Below are 21,462 nucleotides of genomic sequence, written 5' to 3' on the forward strand. Positions count from 1 at the left end.
AGTAGGTCTGATCCCTAACTATCTAGTTAAACAGATCGCAGGAAGTTGCACAGTGGCACATGCACAATATACGAGGTATAACTCTCATCTGATTTTAGTTTTTAGTTGTTTATTTTAAAGTTTTGTTATTACTAGCTTGTATAATTACTCTGTAGACATTTATCTTGGGGTGATCTTTAAAATTTTAAAATTTATAAAATAACGGTGAACAATTAGATTGGTAAAATTTTATGTAAAAATTGTACATAGTACTTCGTGCTTCGTATTGCTTTGTGACGAAAAGAGAAGTAGTATTGTGAATTTTTTTGAAGTACGGTTGTTTGTTTAATTTGCAAATTTCAGTGTCTATTGATTTTAATAAGGGGTATATAAGTAAAGCGACCGTTTATGGAGTGATGATTTTTTAGTAAATAGTTAAATCTGTATATTATACACAATTATTTAAATTGATTTAGTTCATACCTTTATTATTGTACAATTACAATTATAGTTTACTATGTTCAAAACTCAAAACCGATTAAAATTAAGGATGAGTGACCATAATGCATCAAGAAAGAAGAACAAGAAGTACATTAGATGCATATTTTCAGGAAAAAAAGAGGAGAACACAAGATGATAACACATCATCTCCAATTGCTCCTCAAAATCAAAATAAGAATGAAGCTTCTCCTTCTACTCCACATACAACTGCTCCAATTAGAGAAAGAGTACATCAATTTGATATCAACTCTCTCTCATATGATCTTGGACAGAAGAAAATAATTGCCGATTATCATCCTGATGATCAAGATACAGTTCGAAGAGCATATATTCAAAGAAAAGTTATCCAACCACGTGATCATGACTTTCAACAAAGATTTATTGGAGGTGGAATGCGTTGTTTTAATCATGACTTGTATGATGCTTACAAAACTTGGGCTTGAGTATAATATTGCAAAATAAGCTGCATTTTTCTTTGATTGTTATCTGTTTAGATATGATATAGGTGTTCTGGATGGTGATGGACATGATGCTTTTGTTACAAAATGTTTTAAAGGTTGGTATAGACCACGTGCTTTTTCTAAGCATGTCGGTACTATTAATAGTGTTCATAAGAAGCGTATTGAGAAATACAATGCTTTAATTAATCCACAAGCATCCATTCAAAATGTTTTATCTCCAGTAACTCCACAAGCTAGAAAGGATTACCGAACACGTTTGATTTGTTCACTTGATTGTTTGAGATACCTTTTACTTCAAGATATGGCGATTCGTGGTCATGATGAGAGTGAAAATTCTTTTAATTAGGGAAATTTTCGTTAACTTTTAAAGTGGTATGCTAAAAGGAATTTTTTTTGCTAAAGTTGTATTGAAAAATACACCGGAAAAAAATCAAATGATTTCTCCTTTGATTCAAAAATACCTTGCTAATTCTTGTTCCAAAGAAACAATTAGAGTAATTACGGAGAAGTATCTTTGGAATATTGGTTGATGAATCTCGTGGTGTATCATGTAAAGAGAAAATGGCATTTTGTCTGCGTTATGTCGATAAAAAAAGGAGCAATTGTGGAAATATTTATTTGCGTTGCTCATGTTAAGGATACTACTTCACTATCTCTTCGGGATGCAATTTATTCTATACTTGCTGAGTATGCACTAAGCCAACTAAAATTAGAGGGAAAAGTTATGATGGATGAAGGGAGACTCCAATGGTCTCGAAACCTTGATTATGAATGAAACAAAATCTGCATATTACATTCATTGTTTTGCACATCAACTTCAGCTAACACTTATTGCAGTTTCCAAAAAGAATGTTGATTGTGATTGGTTATTTGTACTTCTCTCTACTATGTTGAATGTTGTTGGAGGCTCTTGTAAGCGTCAAGAAATTTTTAATGAATCTCAAACTCAATTCGTTGCAAAAGCATTTGAAGGTGGTGAAATTGAAAGTGGGAAAGGTTTGAATCAACAACTTGGATTGGGAAGACAAGGTGATACTCGTTTGAGATCTAATTATAAGTTATTGTTGAATGTAATTGTCTTGCATCCGGCGATATGTGAGGTACTAGACATGATTTTTGAAAATCCCTCTAAGTCAGATGACCGTGCAAAAGTTGATCGTGTTGGTGTTGCACTTGTGTTATTAAACTTTATTTTCATGGTATATTTGATGAAGACGATATTTGGGGTGGTAATTCAATTGAATATTGCACTGTAGAAAAAAGATCAAGACATTGTTAATGCATTTTCACTTGTAAAATTGACTAAAGAATAATTGCCACAAATTAGAGAAGATGGGTGGGAATCTCTTTTGACTTTAGAGATCTCCTTTTGTGATAAAAGAGGTATCATTGTTCCTAATATGGATGAAGAGTATGCTATTTGGGAAGAAAAAAACATGACAATCAACAACATGTTACAAAGCTTTATCATTTTCGATTTCAAGTATTTTTTGGCAACTATCTACAGCTTCAAGAACTTAATCATCGGTTTGGCGAAGTAAGTATGGAGCTTCTTCTTTGTATGAGATGTCTAAATCCTGTCAATTCCTTCTATTATTTTGACAAGTCAAAGTTACTTAGACTTGCTGAATTTTATCCTAATGAGTTTTCAAGTTCTGAATTGCTTTGTCTTGAGGATGAACTTGATAATTTTATTCATGATATGCAAAGAGATGAGATATTTGAGGATTTTGAAGATATTGGAGAACTATCCAAGAAACTTGTTGAGACAATGAAGCATGAGACGTATTGTCGTATCTACTTGCTTATAAAGATGGTGTTGATTCTTCATGTGGCAACTGCAACTATAGAAAGGGCATTATCTGCAATGACTATTGTGAGGAGTAAGTTCAGAGGCCTTTTAACCAAATTGGTAAAAAAAAGTAGACGTTAAGTGACAAATTGGTAAAAAAAAAGTGTCTCGGGCGACAATTTGGTAAATTTAAATCACAACGGCGACGAATAAGTCACAAAATCGATCAGAATTTAGAAATCCTAATCGCGTGACTACACGCTATTAATATTGTTTTTTCCGATTTTTTTCTTAATTTTTCCGCAATTTATTTTTTTGATTAATACTTTTGTAAAAAAAAAAAAAGAATCGTAATTAATTTCCTCCGCTTTTGCTTTCCTTTCATTTTCTCTCTCTTCCCCTTCTCTTCCATTTTTGTGCTTACCCACCATTGCTGAAGAATTACTGAGTCAACTCAACAAAAATAAGGGAAGAGTATCATTAACACAAGGATTTGGCGTGATAAAGGTGAATTTCAGAGTTAATTTCTTGCTTTTGTCTTTTCAAATGCAATTTTTTAATGGTGGTTGATGTTTGATTATGACTGATTGGTTATGAAAATTGGTCGCTTGTAATCGAAAATTTAGGATTTAAGATTTTGATTACTAGCTTGATTGTGAAAATCGGGGTTTAAAAATTAGGGTTATTATAATTATGCTTGTTTAATTGATGAAATTAGGTTTAAAATGCAGGGGTTATACTATGCTTACTTGATTAGTGAAATATGGGTTTGATAATTAGTATTCCATTGAAATTACAATTGAAATTAATTAATTAGTACCAATTTGATAAATAAACTAATAATTTCAATAAAGATTCAGTAGGGATATTATCACTGATGTTGTGGCCCCTAGTATCATCATTATTAGGGCACTTCGCAAAAATGGAAGAGAAGGAGAAGAGAGAGAAAATGAAAGAGAAGGAGAAGGGGAGGAAATTAATTACGATATTTTTTTTACAAAAGTATTAATCATAAAATTAAATTGCAGGAAAACGAAGAAAAAAATTGGAAAAAACAATATTAAGAGCGTGTGAGTCACGTGATTAGATTTTCTAAATTCCGATCGGTTTTGTGGCTTATTCGTCGTCGCTGTGATTTAAATTTACCAAATTGTCGCCTGAATCACTTTCTTTTACCAATTTGTCGCCTGAGACACTTTTTTTTTTTTACCAATTTGTCGCTTAACGTCCACTTTTTTTTACCAATTTGGTTAAAAGGCCTCATGAATAGTATAGGAGATCAATTGCTAAATGATTTTCTAGTTACTTATATAGAGAAAGATGTATTTCTACAAATAAGTGACGATATATGATATATTGAACCGCTTCTAGAATACGAGGGGTCGGTAAGAGCAATTGTAATTTTGATAAGAACAAGAACTTTTTTATGCATCTATAATATTTATATGGGTTGAACTGTTAAATTGTCATTTTCATTATAAGTTTTTTAATAAATTTTGTAGTTTTTATTTCTTTAAAAGTTTATACTTTGTTTCAAAATCTTAAATACACCACTGATTCAAATACATCTTTTTCCATCAAAGTATTAAAATGGGGTGTCAATACAATTGTATCTATTCCATTCATGATAGGGTGGTAATATCATCCATTCCCCAGAGAGAGTTGCTAATGCTTTCATTGATTATTATAAAGTTTTTCTTGGTTCTTGTGATAGCATTTGAACTTATGTGAGGGCCTATGTTGTTCATCAGGATGCTATCATCCCTGATTCTTTGCACCCTACTTTATGTGCTCCGTTTTTTTATCTGGATATCAAGAATGCTATGTTCTCCATTGATGGAGAGAAAGCTCATGGTCCAGATGCTTTTACTAGCCAAGTTTTCAAGGACTCTTGGGAAGTGGTTGGTATGGATGCTTGTAAAGTTGTGGAAAGCTTCTTTTCCTCATGTAAGATTTTAAAGGAAATTAATGCTACCATTATTACTTTGGTTCCTAAGTCTTCTCATCTGGTTAATGTGACAGATTTCAGACTTATATCTCGTTCTTCTGTACTTTTAAAGTGTATCTCAAAGTTGATTTGTGGGAGAATGAAAATCGTTCTTCCTGATCTTATCTCTCCTAATCAGGGAGGCTGCAAATGTTTCTAAAAATGTTTCTGGTAGTGATTTGACATGGTTTGATGCATTGTAATCCTCGTAGCTTGTTTGTTTTTCTTGGTTATTTTGTAGACTGGGTTTGTTGTAAATTGTTTTGAGCCTGGCTATTTGGGCTTTGGCCTCGTAGTCTTGCTCTGTTTTTGGGCTCATTTATTCTAATAAAGCTTACCTTTAAAACCAAAAAAAAAAAAAAAAAGATATTTACTTATTTAGTGAAATAAAGTTTAAACTTTTTAATTAAAGGGAGTAGTTTTTAATTTGAGCTAGATCATCTTGAAAAGAGTGGACGTTGCTTTCAAACAAAAAAAAGAAAGACAAATTCAAATTGGAATCTCAACTAGACTACGATACAAAGTAGGTTTGTCAAAAATTGATCCGAACTAAACTCCGATCCGAAACCAGCCCTAAAATATTGGATATCGAACAAGACATTGTGGCCTGTACCCCGATTTTATCGAACCCAAACAACCCGAAAAGCAAGGGGTCAAAATCCGAATGATTTCGTTTTTTACTCGACCGATTGAAAATTGTTGTATTTATAGTAAAAAGAATGAGATTATGATGAACTTTAAACAAAACAAAAACGTCTTTTTAGGTGTAATTTGATTTTCATTTGAATTATACAGCAATTAATAGTTGAATTTTAAATCTAAACTTGTGTATGAATGTTTGTTAATTTGTGCGCATATTTTGTATTTTATTACCTATTTTGAAAATATAATACGTGTTTTAAAATATCTCAATCCTTAATTTGACCCGAACCCGAAATTCTAATTAAACAAGAATTTGTAAACTTAAACCCGAAAGTCACCGACCTATATTTAACCCAAATCAGAAAATACGTAAGTATTGTTTTTCTAGCACGATACCAATAGATAGGGGGCTCATAGCCTCATAGGCCTCATCAAATCATGGATTCATGGGTCTCGTGGTGGCCCACTAATAACTGTACATTAACCTGTAAAGAAACATGTGTACGGAGCACAAGCCCAGTAATGGAAACTGAAGTACTTTTAGTTTCAGACTTAATTTTCCAGTTACTGAGAGTACTTACCCAAATTTATTTTTGTAGACCTATTTTTATTTTAACATAATTTTCAGAACTTAGTTTTTTGGAAATTTTATTTAGTTGTGATTTGTATATTGGGATAATTTTCTATGTACATCAATGCCTTTATTTTTCTTGAATTGAACTTATCTAGACTTACATGAAAAATTAAAGAGGGAAAATCGATTCTATACACGTGAATGTGTATGCCTATTTGTGAATTGTGAGTGTCTTACTAAATATTGAGCATTAACTTGACTAGTGTCTCGTAGTCGCGGGGCGTTAGTTGCACAAGGTGGTAAAGGATGCATATTTGCTGAAATTTAGAGCGCCAAGTAGGAAATCTAATAATTTCGACTAATGAAAATAAGATTTCTAATTTATTTTTGAATTCAATAAATCGAGTGCCGCGTAGATAATTAATTAGGTGCCACATAGATATTTTAATTAATTAATTACTAATATATACAACTCCATCCAAAGTAAAACACTCAAATATTCAAAAAATAAATCTAAAGTAAAATTCATCGAAAATCAAACACCAATCTAAAATAAAATTCAATCCAAAATCAAACACTAAGATTTCTAATTTATTTTTGAAGTAGATATTTTAATGAATTAATCACTAATATATATAACTCCATCCAAAATAAAACACTCAAATATTCAAAAAAACAAATCTAAAGTAAAAGTCATCCAAAATTAAACACCAATCTAAAATAAAATTCAATCCAAAATCAAACATAATCCAATATACGACTTCATCCAAAATCAAACACTCTAATAATTAAAAAAATAAATCTAAAATGAATAAATCCAAAATAAAAAACTTATTTAATCTATTATATAAATATAGCAATTTGTATGTATAAGAGTTTAATTTTAACTTCAAAATTTAATAGAATCTGTGCTATCACACGGGCTAAAAATCTAGTTTGTAAATAAACATTAGGATTTTTTTGGTTTGAGTACCTTAAAAATACACAACTTTTGCTTTAACTAACTTATTCTTTTCGTTATTTACGGAGTACCTTAAAGTATGCTTTAAAAAAAAATCACTACCACTTTACGATTTTTTCGTTTTAAAATTAAGATATTACATTCGTTTCTTAATTGTTTTAAGTGATTCAAAGGCTCAAACTCATTCTCCTCCTTTACATGTAAAGACCCCATAGAGACCGTACTTTTGAAGTTTTATAAAAGATCAAATGATATAAAAAAATATTTGTGAACTTCTAAAATATTGTGTAGTATCATACGCGTTTTTTTTTTCTTTTTGAAATAGTGTTCCTTATGAAATCCTTACAGAAAAAGAGAAGTATAAGTTTTGAGTCACTTAAAACGATTAAGAAACGAAAAAAATATCTTAATATTAAATTAAGAAAACCGTAAAGTGGTAGTGACTCCAAAACAAAAACATACTTTAAGGTACTTCGTAGTAAATTACAAAAATAATAATTTAAATGCTAGTTAATACAAAAGTGAAGTAGTAAATACCAAAATTTCCTAAACAGTATTACCTATCTCAAACCAAAAAAATACCCTTGATCACTAGCAATTCAAACTCTATTTCAATTCACTAAATTAATATTGTTGGAATTCGCCCTCGTTTAATAAATACGGAGTAGTTATTTTCGGATACGAGTACACGGCCGAAGAAGAGTACCGAGTACGTAATAAAAACAGCCAAATTGTGTACACTACCTAAGATACTTAAAGTAGATCTAGATTTGGTTTTTGTAAATGGTGGCTCCAATTGATACTTCCTTTGCATGGGCAGCTTAAACGGGTTGGAAATGGAAATGACAGACTGGTACAAACTAGTTGTAATGTGACTTCTTCCTAATTAAATTAAATTAAATTACCATTAATTCAAGTACATAACTTGTAAGCTATTATGGTCCATCAATTAATCTCTGATTATTATGGCATTCTGTGCATGTGCAAGCACCTGGATTTCCAATCTGGTTTACGTTTCAATTTTACAACCCAAACAAAATTAACTTTATTTGCTATTCGAATATAATCCCTTGGGAAATAAGTTCCATCTTTTTAATAAAGAAATTCAAAAAAATATAAATAAATAAATAAAACAATTAGGAAGTCTCAATTCACAAGAAACCTTTAAACATGCATATGGCCCTCCTTCCCTCCCTCTTGGAACCATCTTTGGTGTTTGGGATAACATGATTGGTCCCCCCCTTAAAAGGCCAAAATTAAGGTTTTATTTATTTGTCCAATTTTTAAAAATTATTTTAGCCATACAAAAATAAATAAAATGTTGAACCTAATCCCTAGGAAAATTCCAATATACACTTTTGTATGTGGGACACTAAATACAATTCTAATACATGCTCCGAACTACCTCTGTTTCAAAATGATATTTACACTTTTCGTTTTAATCTGTTTCATAATATTATTTATATATGCTTAACTCTATTTATGGACATGAAACTTTACTATCTTACCTGTCTTAATACCATCACAACATTTATTACTTTTCAGTCACTTTTTCTTATTTTATTTTTTCTTACATTCTCCCTCCTTTTTACACCCCCTCAAATCCTCAATTACTTTATCCGTATTTTATTACATCAACACACCTTTTTACACTCTTTTCTTTGTCTTAATATTTGTGCAAATAGTAACCGCAAAGAACAATGAACGTAGATAGTAAAGTATAAACAAATGGACAAAATTGAGGGTAAATAGTACGTTGTAAGTTAAGGTATACTCCGTATTTAGTTGTATAATTCTCGATCTCTTACAGTATAGTAATGGGTAACGTAATCAAGAGAGTTTGATACTTTGATCTGATGTGTGATTTTGCAACTTTGAAGTTATAAGTTCGAATCCTATCCCTAGGGTAGTAGGGTATCTTGAGGAGCCATATGATTTTGTATATCATGTTCTCTCTTATAAAAGCACAGTCTATATAGCCAAAATAAATTAACTCGTGTGAGATTTCAACTACTATTACAGAGTATATCTTTCACCTCACGTACCTATTTTAAAAATGGAAATAAAAATAACAATAAAAAATGTACATAGTGCAATTTTCAGAATAAAAATTATTGTTATGTAGTTGATTACACGACCAATCTACGGAGTACAAAATAATACAAGTCCGTATCATTTAGACAAATATCTAAAATGGGCTACCGATTAGGAATAACAAAAGGAGTAATAATATAAATTAACAAATAAAAAAAGATACTCCATAAAAGAAAGAAGAAATAATAATAATAATAATAAGGATAAAGTAGGAAAAAAAAAATCACATGGCGTAACATGGAAGGAGAGAGGAAGGAGTAAAATGAAGAGCGGTGATCTCACAATGACAATCTAGCTAAGATGCTTGGCTTACCAGCTAATTCACCAACTACCGCGTTCTTAGCTTTGCCTCTCTCTTTACTTTCTTTTCTCAACTGGTAAAAGTTGGTCACCCAGACGCCACTGTAACCAATTAATTACGACTATATACGTATATACTCGTATTTATTTTTATATTAGTAAATATATTAGGCAACGTCTAAACTCATGAAATGAACGTTAGAGGCTCTTATCCTAATTAGTAATTTAGTACTAATTAATCCGTGTATTATTAATTCTACGGATGAGAGTAATGGATAGCTCAGTTGGTTAGAGCTTCCATCCCGATTCCAGGTGATCTTGGGATCGATTCTCATCCCCGCCCTTGTGGCTTATTAGCACCAAAAAAAAAAAAAAAAAAATCTACGGATGAAAATATTATCCTTTCTGTTTTTAGGGGAATTAATATTTGTTGCATCTATTGTGGGGTGAAACATGCATGATTAAGTCATGATGACTGATGAGAATCAAGTTTATTACGGGAGGGCATCTAGTGGTTTAGATTTTCACTTTTTAAATTTTTGTTTTTGCCATTTTAAATTTCATATTTAATTACTATCTTAATTTTATAAAATATTTTAAATTCACCACCTTTTAACGGTTTTCATTCAACTTTCGGTCCATTAAAACCCTATTTGACTAACTTTTTAATTGAAAACCTAATGAAAAATGAGGAAAATTAAAGAAGTTGGTTGAGTGAAGCTCACATGGATGAAAAGTCGATGAAATTCGTTAAAAACTGATGAATACATAACTTTTCATAAAATTAAGGTGGTAAATATGAAATTAAATTTTATAAGGTGTTAAATACAAAAACCTGAAATTTAAAAGATGCATGGTAAATTAATTATTATATTCTCATATTATTATGTAGTAGAAATGTATACTCCTTCCGTTTTTATTAAATTGGATCACTTGCATTGACACATAGTTTTAGGTGTTCCACATAAGAATAATATTAAATGGTATAACTGTGTAAGTGAGAATTTTTTATTGTAAAACTGAAAGTAGAATAAATAAAGAAATGAAAAGTGTTGTTTAGTTGATATGAAAAATCATGGGAAGTGTAACTTCCTAGTAAGTGGAAAGTTGTAGTGTTGTTTGGTTTGTAAAATGGAGAAAGTTGCTTACCTGGACTCCTCTAGGTGAGTGGAACTTTCCATAGAAAGTTACTTCGCATGTTCAATTCAGCCAAACATATTTATTACTTCCTAAAAAATGTTAACACATAGAGTCATCAGTCATGGAACATTTTCTTCCCATGAATTTTAAAATTTTCTATGGTCAATCAAACATTATCAAAGAATGAGAAGTGGGAACCAAACTTTTGTTTTGAGGGGTGAGATTGGGGTGTCATATTTTACTATTTAGAAGGGGACCATAGATTTGGGTAAAACATAAATGATTAACAAGAGAGGACATAGGATTGAGAGAGAAATTATAAAATAACGCAAAAACCTCCATAAGAGAAAGTGATGCAAGTAAATAAAAATACTCATTTTAGATAAGTGATGCAAGTCAAAAAATGGAGGGAGTAAGGGGGAGTTTATCCCACAGACTCGCCCCCAATCTCAAGACTCTGTCACATCAGCTTTCCACTAACTTGTTTATTATTCAAACTCACACAAGGCTCACCCTATTTTTACACATTATCTCCAAACTCGTCTTAGACTCAACTAAACTCCTAAAAACGATAATTAAATAGGATAAAGTATGATGATGTGGTATAATTAGATTTGGTTGGAGAAAAAGTGTAGTCTTGAGTGAGTCTTGGATTTTCAAACTCACTTCAAGACTTCTTGTAGTCTTTTATCACATTATCTTAAGTTTAGACTCGAGACTCACCTCGAAAATCACCTTAGGACTTGGGATAAACTCACCCTAATTAATTATATTGTCTCTTATTATCTGTTGGTAACTTGGTATACGTCTCATATTTATAGTACATACTCCTGTGTCTCTCTTTGTTCTTTCTAGTTTGACTTTTTTTATCTCACAAAAAAATTCCAATGAGAATGAATAAAAAGAGAAGGAGAGAGTACTAGATATCTAACCGTAGATATCCTAAGTCGATCTTATAAACTTCTATCTATCCTATAACACATAACTCTGTCTTATATATATAGTAATCTATCATCTAGATTATCCTCAACACAAATATTAAGATAGTTGATAACAATTAACAAAGTACTCTTAATTTTACTATTAAAGAATGGGAGTTGAATCTAATAAAAATAATAAAGTAACTGGAAGGATAAATATTTTAATCACAGAAAGAGAGTAGGACCAATAATCTTTTGGAGGGGTGGGGGATGAGTCTAATGAAAATAATTGTTTACTCTCTCCGTCCCGGAATACTCGACCCGGTTTGACCAACACAGAGTTTAAGGGACTTGAATTGACTTATTTAATTTAATAGGTAGTAGTTGATAGTGGGGTATTATTTTAATGTAGTTAGTGGGAAATGTGTAAAGGGGTGAGGTTGGGAGAGAGTAGGGGTTGAATTTTTAATTATTTTTTGTATGGAGTAGGGGGTAGGTGGGTTAATAGGGGTGGAGTGAGAAATAATATAATATTGTTAGAATATTTCCATTTATAGAAACAGGTCAAGTATTAAGGGACGTCCCGATAAGTAAAACAGGTCAAGTATTCCGGGACGGATGGAGTATTGTAGTTGTGGTCTATAGAGGAAATTTAATGTGTTAAATACAGAGTAATTAGGATGTGGGGTAGAAAAATTACTAAAATGGAAATGTGACCCCTAAAAAAAGACGGCCGAAAGTAGTATATGTGACTCCTAAAAATCACGGACGGACCGATAGTACTATTTGCATAAATAATAAGACAAAATAAGAAAAATGTACAAAAAGGTAGTTGGATATAATAAAATATAAATAAAGTATGGTAGATGACTAAGATGGGAAAAAAAGTGGGTGGGTGTAAGAAAAAAAATAAAATAAAGTAAGAGAAAGTGAATAGAAAGTTGTAAATGTTGTGGAGGTAAGTTACTAAATTTCTGTATTTTATGGATTCTTACCCCCAACTTATCTAATATATAAGTCGATTTAGCAAAGTAAAAAGTTAATCTAAGAGCATGATCAGACCTAAGCATTATTAGTTAAGTTGTACTGACATGAAATATGAATCTTCTAGTTTTAAGATCAGACAAAAAAAGTTGTGCATTGAAGTGAACGAGTCTTGACAAAGTCTTATGAGTTTTGAAAATCAAAAAATCAATTTAAGACTCGGTGTGTGAGTTGAATAAAACAATATTGTACACAAACTTACAAGTCTCAAAATGAATTTAAGGGGGGTAGAGTTAAATTGTATTGAATCTTATAGTCTTGATAATAATAACTTGGTTATTAAATATTCATGGAAGGATGAAATAACATTTGAAGAAACACACCCCCTAGTCTTGCTCTAAAAAAACTCGATCTAATTGTCAAGATCATGGAGTAAATACTGTATTTATGTTTTTTCTTTTTGTTTTTTACCATAAATGATGATTTAACACCTGTTAAACCTCAGACTATGACATGAGAGAATTTGGGTTTGAAATTTCCTATCCAACTTTCTATTTAATACTTCACGCAGTTGACCATTAACACCACATGTCCAAATAACAAATTTGATAATTGGATTACGTCAACTACTAAGTTTAATTTTTCACGTTATTTCAACACAGAATCAGCATCTTCTCTAATCCTATCTTCACGGGATATACTTAATACTTTGTATGCAATAATAATCAAAGAACCATTCAACCATTCAAACATCCAACTATAGTACGAGTACTTTTAGTACTATAATTAATTAAGCCCTCGAAACTAAAGTCTCGGGCTATTATTAATAATACTCGAGTTTGAATCTCATTTACATAATTGTAGAAGATACAGAAATACAGGGATAAAAAATCCTCAACTTCATTAAAAAAATTCCTCTATTGAAGTATAATATAGTCTTTACAAAAATCAAAGAACAATGGGTTTTTCCAATTTAGAAAAACCCTCTTATTCTATTACAAATCATTTACAAAGGGGCCAAAAGCTTCTCCGCTAATTGTGAGCCATTGGCAATGAATATGGTAAAAAATGGGTGCTACATGAATGTTTTCGTAAAATTTCTACAATATTTTCTCTTTACCCCCCTGTAAGTTATACTTTTACGGTTGTACCTATAACTTGTTTTTCCAATTTTCTACATAACAATTAGAAATCTACAAACTAAAAAAAATGTATTCAAGCTTTACCGGCTACCGAGTCGGTAAGTTTAGGGAAAATACCCTGTTGCTGCTGTTGCTTTCCATGTTGCTTGGCTTGATGCTCGGACCAGTAAGACTGAGCAGCTAATACCCTGTCCAAAAGGTCTTGGGGAACTGGCTCCCCTCGCCTTTGCTGCGGTGAGATTCTTGCCGTGTGAACCAATGTTTTCCACTTATCCTAATAAAGATTAACAAAATTTTAAAAATTAACAAAAAGAAAAAGGAAAAAAAGAAAAAGAAAAGAAAAGAAATTCCAACTCAAATCATGTGAAATATGAAAGGATAAGCATATGCTGTTCATGAGACACAAATCATAAGTTCCTTAATAACAAGAATACAAAACCATGTGGTACACAGACTTTTCACCCCCACAAGGGTTTTGGAGCTAAGCTTAGATTCATGTCTCATTAACAACTCACACATAATAAATTATCACCATAAATAAATAAAATGATTTTAGATTTCAATTACATACTTAAATAATGTACAATTAATTTAATATACATTATCTTGTCAGTGAGGAGTTAGCCAATCACTGTCAAGAAAGTTATGTACAAGTGAAGTTAAGGTTGCTTGAGTCCCTGATTTGATGGAACTATAAGTGCCAACAGAAAGAATCAGAACAGCGAAAGCAATGTAAGGGCCACAGCTGCGTAAGGAGAACAATGAGACAGGACCCATACATGTCTATGTCTTTAATTCAATTGCCTTACTTTTAAACAAAAAATTGTACGAAGATGAGCTTGTCAAAACATCCAAGAATGTCGTATAACGAAAATAACTTGTTAGAGAACTATACATCTACAACAAAAAGTGTTTTTAGTTTTTTACCTTCAAATCGACATAAGTTCGGTGCTTAGCATTCTCAAAGGAGCACAGCTTAACATCACGCCACCTGTGAGGCACGATAAAATGGCATTAGGATATTAACCTTTTTTTGCTTACTATTATAACTGACTGACAATGATCACGAAGAATCATGTACCTTCCAGTTCCAAGTTTCTCCACTGCTCGAACAAGTGCTTCTACCTCGGAAACAGAGAAGGGTCGCCTAGTACGACGTTGTCCAATATCAGGACGCTTGGATCTCTGGCTCATAGGCACCACAGTAAGAGCTTCCATACTTTCTTCTGGAACAGACACCAGAGCCTTGGAATTTGAGACAGTTTTGTCAGTCAGTTCAGTAGTAGAAGGAACTAAGTCCTTGATACTTCCAGAAGATCTGTTTGAATAAGTTATAGAAGGTTTTTCAGGCGTTTTGATAGCAAAACTGTCACCATTAGGGTTAACTTGAGACCTGCAGAATCACCAAAATTAATATAGTCAGAGGCTAACACCACCAGATAAACATGAAGTGGGAAAACAACAGAAGAGCTTAAATTACAGTCATGTACCTATTTACAAATTTAGGTGAGTCACATGGAAGCGGAGAAGGAGGTTCTTCAGGGTATATAGGTGGAGAAGGTTGACTTGGACTATTTGGTTCTAACATAAACCCAACTGTATCCATATCGTCACTTTGGGCTATGCCAGACTGGAGTAGAGTTCTGCTGTCATCTCGAATCTTCTTTCCTTGGAGAAGTACACCAACACGCAATCCACTACCAAGTATAGTTGTCACAGCCTCTAAAACAGTTTTCTGTGGAAATATTCATAAATGACCAAATATTATTAATAATGAACATTGGCAAGCATCATACTAATTGAAATCAGAAATGAAAAACAAACTGTAAACAATTAAACTGTCAGTACAATCTCCAAATACGTGTCTTGCAAAACCATAACTCAGTTGCATACCTTGAGTGAACCAACAGTTGTACTTTCCGAAACCTCAATGAAAAGCTCTGGTACTTTGAAGGACTTAATGCTAAGCCGCACTGCATGAAATGTGCACTACGTGTAAGAAATTCTTATAGGACACAGCACACACACACACACTATGCACTCAATATGGTAACTGTTACTAAAATACTCCAACAATACCTTGAGAGTTTCTTGAATTGCAAGATTTTTGGCGGCAGAACACTGAAGAGGGCATCCCTTTTCCTGCATGACAAAGAAGTTGATCTATCCAATCAGATTTTTCTCTTTGCTAAAACTGGAGGTCAAACAATGAAGAAAATGTAATGAAAACAAACCTTCATGCAGCTTCCCAGCTGAGAGATTCTTCTCCACATCTATTTCCTTCTCCGGAGAGTTAGAAACACTTTCACAACTTATGCCTCCATCGTATGTCACCACTGAGCTTCGTTCCAATAACCTTCGTTTCTTGAATGGAGTATTACGTTGAGACCTGTCTATCTCATAAGAGGGTCTCTTGCAAGGGTAATTCTGTTTTGATCCACCATCTGGAGAAACCAAACAAAATGTTCATCAATTTCCCTTCTAAAGAGATTAAAGCCAATCATTAAGTACAAAGCTATTAGCGCACCTGTGTTAGAAGGTTCATCATCCTTCAGTTTTGGGACCGTCTTCCAGCATCCGGACATCAAAAGCTTATGGTCTTCAACACATGTCGGTGACCTGAATGCCTTCATCGTGTTGTTAGGTTTAGAGCACCGAGAAAGAATTTCATCATCATCTTTACAGTTTAGTTTTACATCGCTCCCGTGTTTCAGAGAAGAAGCATTAGGATTAGAGCCCCTACAAAGAGTCAAATTAACATTTTCTTCACAGTTGGCTGGTGCAGATGACTTGTTAGCTGTAGTGATATCTCCAGAAGCATCCCCATTAGTACATAAAAGTTTCCTAATGAGCCCATTGTCTAAGTTAGTATCATCAGACTCCCCACATTTGGGGGAACTCCCATCTATTTTACAAGAATGTTTTACAAATACGTCGTTGATTTTCTGGGTTACCAACTTTGATTCACAATCAACCTTCTCAGAGCACGCAGAGCTTGCAAAAAGAGAAACATGATCAGCGGTCACTTCTTTCACTGTTTCAAGCTTCCCTTTACAGGTATCCCTCTGAAGACCAGAGAAAAAGACGCTACCCTCAGAGCTACCCTGATCATCATGTTCCCCTCCCAATGTCTTATCAACATCCAGAAGCTCCTTCTTAATAGCAGCATTCTTATCAATTCCACACTGATCAAATCCCACAGCTGCACTACTAGAAGCCGAAGAGCATTCACTCTCTTCTAACAACTTTCCAGCAACCGTTGCCAGCAACTCAAATGCACATACTTGGCCACCTTCACGTTTTTTCTGACGAAACCCCCGTTTCTGTAACCACTGATTTATCAAAATCGAGCTACGGAAGCAATGTAATAATAGGCTAAAACACAATCTAATAAACGAAGAACTTACTCGTATGGATCTGGGAGCCCTGGGTATAGCAGGAGAAGGGTAGCCATTAACACCGTGATCCAATGTTCTCTTCAACAACACCATATTTCAGAAATACATGCCAGGAAAAGCTGTCTGAATGAACAAATTGTAGGAATGTCCTGTCACAACAAAAATTATTCAATGAGCCAATAGTACCATAGATTATTCCACATAACCAATCTATCCAATTTCCAAATCAGGCATCATTTCCAACAAATAATATCAACAATTATGTAAAAACTTATTTCAACTTTGTAATAATTTTTAAAAAGGAAAGAAAATCCATAAAAATTTGGATCATATAATAATTCATAAAAGTATCTCTTTCATTTCCATATAAAGTAAGAAAATCTAACACGCAAATTCTCAGAAATACAAAACCCTCTCTCTCTCTTAAAACCAAGAATTCTGAGGTTTTTCATCAATTGCTTCTAACAGAAGCCACGGAGAAAGTATATGAGAGCGTAAAACCAACAAATTATGCATCAAAACGTCAAATTCTGGATCATAATAACTTGATCATCAACTTAAGAAAACACTTCTAAATCGATTTAACGTAATTCGAACACGAAGATCATTTGATCAATAATCGAAATTAGGACGAAAACAAGCTTGTTGCTAAAAATCTGAGAAACAATTCCCCAAAATAACTCAAAATTGAGCCCGAATTCACCAAAACCTCAAATCAAACAGTTAAAATTCAAACAAATTCAATACCTGAGATCAAAATTACGCGCATTAAACGAAAAAACTCGAACAGAATTCAACAAATTACACCAAATTTAAACACTACTCAAAATGATCGAGAAAAAACGCACCTGATTAACAAACGAAACGATCTTCCTTCTTCGATCAATGATAAACTACCTAATCTACAACGAACTGATGATAATAAACCTCTCACGAATTATATTTTAAATTATTATTATTACACAAAATGAATTTACGAAAATGAAGCATAAAAATTCGGTTGAATTCTCATAGAAGTTACGTCTTTCTCTCTCTAAAGTATGGTATGATCATTTCAATTAACGAACGCAACAACAAAAAAAAACAGTTTTTATTTAATTCTATGAGTTTCTCCCTCTAAAAAATGAAGGGAATTTTCTCTCTCTAGATGAGGGGTTTGGTTGTGGGGACAGAAGAAGGTATACAAAACCCCGGGGTGTGAGGGAGAGGGGATTTAAATTACGGATTACCCAACAAATAAACTGCTTAAACCCCAACCAAATCTCTCAGCCACATAACCGGTAATAGCCGGTCAAACGGTTATGCTTGCTTTTGGGGTTATTTTTTTTACCGTGGTGATTTTTTTTTTTTGGATAAAATGTATTTTTGTTTTTTCAGACCACATTTCCCACTAAATTCCTGATTTTTCTAATCTATCAAATTTTGAACCTCTATTTTTCAGTTTAAGCCCCCGGCATTTTCGATGATTTTTGCAGGTTTCTTTTTTTGACACTGTTGTTAGATAGTGTTTTGGAGAAAATTCAGGACTAAACAATGACATTTTTGGAAAGTTTTTTTTTCATGCTATTTGTAAACTTTACTAGTATTTGTGTTTAAATGATGCCTGAATTAATTATTGTATTACGTGTATAATTATAATTTACCATTTACTTTTAGTTGCAATAATTTGACTTTTTTGCTCTATTTACTATCATGGTAAACTTCTTTTTTGACAAATTTTGGCAATGTATATGTAATACAATATAGTCATATAGAAGTTGCTAGATTAGTCTCTCATTGTATGTTTTCAAATATGGAGTATCAATTTTTTTCATATGATTTGAACATGTTGATGATTGAAGATATTAATGATTAAAGTTATGTGTCAAGAAACGTAAAAGTTTTATTATTGCAATTAAAGGTGAATAAGTAGAGCTGGTAAAAATTGACCCAACCCACCAACCCAACCCGAACCCAACCCAATGATAAAGGGTTGGGTCAAGATTTTCAACCCGTTTAATTAAATGGGTCAACCCAACCCAACCCGTTTAATTAAATGGGTTGGGTCATGTTGAAATGTTCAACCCGAAAACAACCCGCCTAACCCGTTTAAGTTCAAGCAAGTATGTAATATATACATCTGTAGAATTTTATTTAAAATATTTTATTTCTCATTTTTCCTTCAAAAATGAATAATTATTTGACATTTTGATACATGTCAAATACATATTTAAGTATTACTTTTTCTATGAGATATGCCATAAAAATATCACCTCGCGACTCTATAGTTAAGTCAATTTATATTTACACTTAAAAGTGAAAAAAAAAAAAATTAAACGGGTCAACTTCAGGTCAACCCGTTTATAATTGGGTTGGGTTGGGTTGAAAATTTAAACCCGTTTAATTAAACAGGTCGGGTTGGGTTGGGAAAATCTCAACCCGTTTATAAATGGGTCGACCTGATTTCGACCCAACCCAACCCATTGCCAGCTCTATGAATAAGAGCATCTACAATGGTAAGCTAATTTCTAAATTAGCTTGTCATGTCACATAATATTTCAAGCTATTTCCCTTTCTAGCTAGTTAGTACCCTAGTGGTTAGCTACTAGCTTGATATTTAATGTAGTCATATTTGTCAATTAATATTTTAATTTAATTTAATTTAATATTATTTCATTGGCCAAGTTTTTTCAAGCAAATTAGCTTAAATAAGCTAATTTGCTTGGCCAAGCTAATTTATTTATATCAACTCCAATGGTCAAGCTAGTAGGTTGGGATTTCTAAAAATTGCAAGCAAGTCCCTAGCTACAACCATTGGAGATGCTCTAAGGCCACACAGAAAGTTTATTATAACCTATGATTAAAATTCACGGTAAATGCTTTATGCACGGGAAATCTAAATTACGAATATAACATTAATTAAACAAAATTCTTAGTAGTAAATAACAAAAATTGCATTGATGACTTAATATACGGAGTAAAATTTCCAACAACATTTGTAAGACAGAGTAACATATACAAAATACAATTAGAAGTGGCTTAACATAACACATATTAACATGAATATCATAGGTGGTTTGAGGTAATACATAGTCATGCTTTGATCCATAGTTTTTTTTCCGGATTTTTCATGAAATGCCCCTGAGGTTTGTCTTAATGCACCAAATACCCCTAAACTTTCCAAAATGCACCAAATACCCCTAAGGTTTAATATAAATACACAAAATGCCCAAAATGACTATTTTCCGTTAACTCCGTTAACTTATCCGTTAACTTTAACTTTAATTTAATTTAATTTTTCTCTTTTCCTTTTAATTTCTTCTTTTTTCATTTGTTTTTCTCTCTCCCCCCTTCCTTCTTCCCTGTTAAAAATGGCAGCCAATTTTTCTGGGTTGGAAGCACCATGACAGCTCTTCTCTTCCTCACCACCACCACACACCGCCATGCTAACCCCTTCTCTTCCTCACCACCACCACCCCACACCGCCACCGCCACCGCTAGACAAACACATACATCGATTTTCCTCTCTCAAAATCCAGATCCCAAAAAATTGATCCCCAAATCAGTAATGGGGGATTTTAATCAACCATTGTTGCCAGTTGCCTTGACCGTAACGGAGGGGGAAGTGAGGGGAAGGGAAACGACGCCGGCGAGGAAGGCGAAGTGGAGTTTGGTGGCGGCGGCAGTGGGGAATGAGGAAGGTGGGGGAAGTGAGGGGGAGGGAAACGCGGGTTTGGTGGTGGCGACAGCAGTGGGTAAGGTGGGGGAGGGGAGGGAAACGCCGCCGGTGAGGAAGGGGGAGTGGGGTTTGATGGTGGTAGCATGGCGGTGGTGGGGTTTGGTGGTGGCGGCATGGCTGCATTCTCTCTCCTCTAATTCGTTGATTCTGTGAGGATGGAGGTGGTTGCAAGGATGGAGCTATGGTTGGTGTTGATAATGGAGAGAGAGGAATTAGGGGTTTGACATGGTGGTGGTGGGACTTGAGGAGACAGAACAAAGGCAACAACAAGGTTGGAATGGAGAATCCAAATTTTTTTGGGGTAATTATTTTTTTCAGACAATAGTTAATTAATTTAATTAAGGATTAATTAATTTAATTAAGGATTAGTTAATGTAATTAAGGTTAATTAATATAATTAAAGGTTAATTAATGTAATTAAGGGTTAATTAATATAATTAAGGGTTAATGTTAGGATAAATAAAGAAAACGGTTTATTAAGGGCAAAAATGTAAACATACGCTAACGGGGACTTAACGTCCGTTAGCCTTGTGGGCATTTTGTGTATTTATACTAAATCTCGGGGGTATTTGGTGCATTTTGGAAAGTTTAAGGGTATTTGGTGCATTAACACAAACCTCAGGGGCATTTCATGAAAAATCCGTTTTTTTTCCCCTAACTTTTTACTCGTTTTCACATTCTATTAAAATGTATTGATCTTCTTTCTTCGGATACACAACAAAGAAAGCAACGTCGTAAAATATGTCATACGAAGTATAACATTATAAAAACAGGCAATCGATTACATAAAACTATTCACGGGTTAGTAAATTAAATGAAAATGTTACATTAATTATTTAATTTATTTTGTTGTACCAATCTAATATATT

General features: G+C 33.0%; 2 protein-coding genes across 2 annotated transcripts; one reads left to right on the plus strand and one right to left on the minus strand.

Moving 5' to 3' along the window:
• The first annotated feature begins 542 nt into the window (after positions 1-542).
• Positions 543-4,880, plus strand: LOC130465618 (uncharacterized). The gene is made up of 5 exons (XM_056834452.1): positions 543-895; positions 975-1,161; positions 1,763-2,140; positions 2,449-2,853; positions 4,485-4,880. The coding sequence occupies exons 1-5, from the start codon at positions 543-545 to the stop codon at positions 4,878-4,880; spliced, it is 1,719 nt and encodes a 572-aa protein (XP_056690430.1).
• An 8,354-nt stretch (positions 4,881-13,234) lies between these two features.
• Positions 13,235-18,085, minus strand: LOC110794814 (telomere repeat-binding protein 3). The gene is made up of 10 exons (XM_021999776.2): positions 17,724-18,085; positions 16,885-17,024; positions 16,005-16,800; positions 15,712-15,921; positions 15,557-15,619; positions 15,371-15,450; positions 14,968-15,212; positions 14,559-14,870; positions 14,405-14,468; positions 13,235-13,751 (listed from the first exon to the last, which is right to left on the minus strand). Exons 2-10 carry the CDS (start codon positions 16,966-16,968, stop codon positions 13,551-13,553), a joined length of 2,055 nt encoding a protein of 684 aa, XP_021855468.1. The 5' UTR covers positions 16,969-17,024; positions 17,724-18,085; the 3' UTR covers positions 13,235-13,550.
• Between the last annotated feature and the right edge of the window lie 3,377 nt (positions 18,086-21,462).

Source organism: Spinacia oleracea, chromosome 1, assembly GCF_020520425.1.
Source record: "Spinacia oleracea cultivar Varoflay chromosome 1, BTI_SOV_V1, whole genome shotgun sequence".
In the NCBI taxonomy this organism is placed as follows: domain Eukaryota; kingdom Viridiplantae; phylum Streptophyta; class Magnoliopsida; order Caryophyllales; family Amaranthaceae; genus Spinacia; species Spinacia oleracea.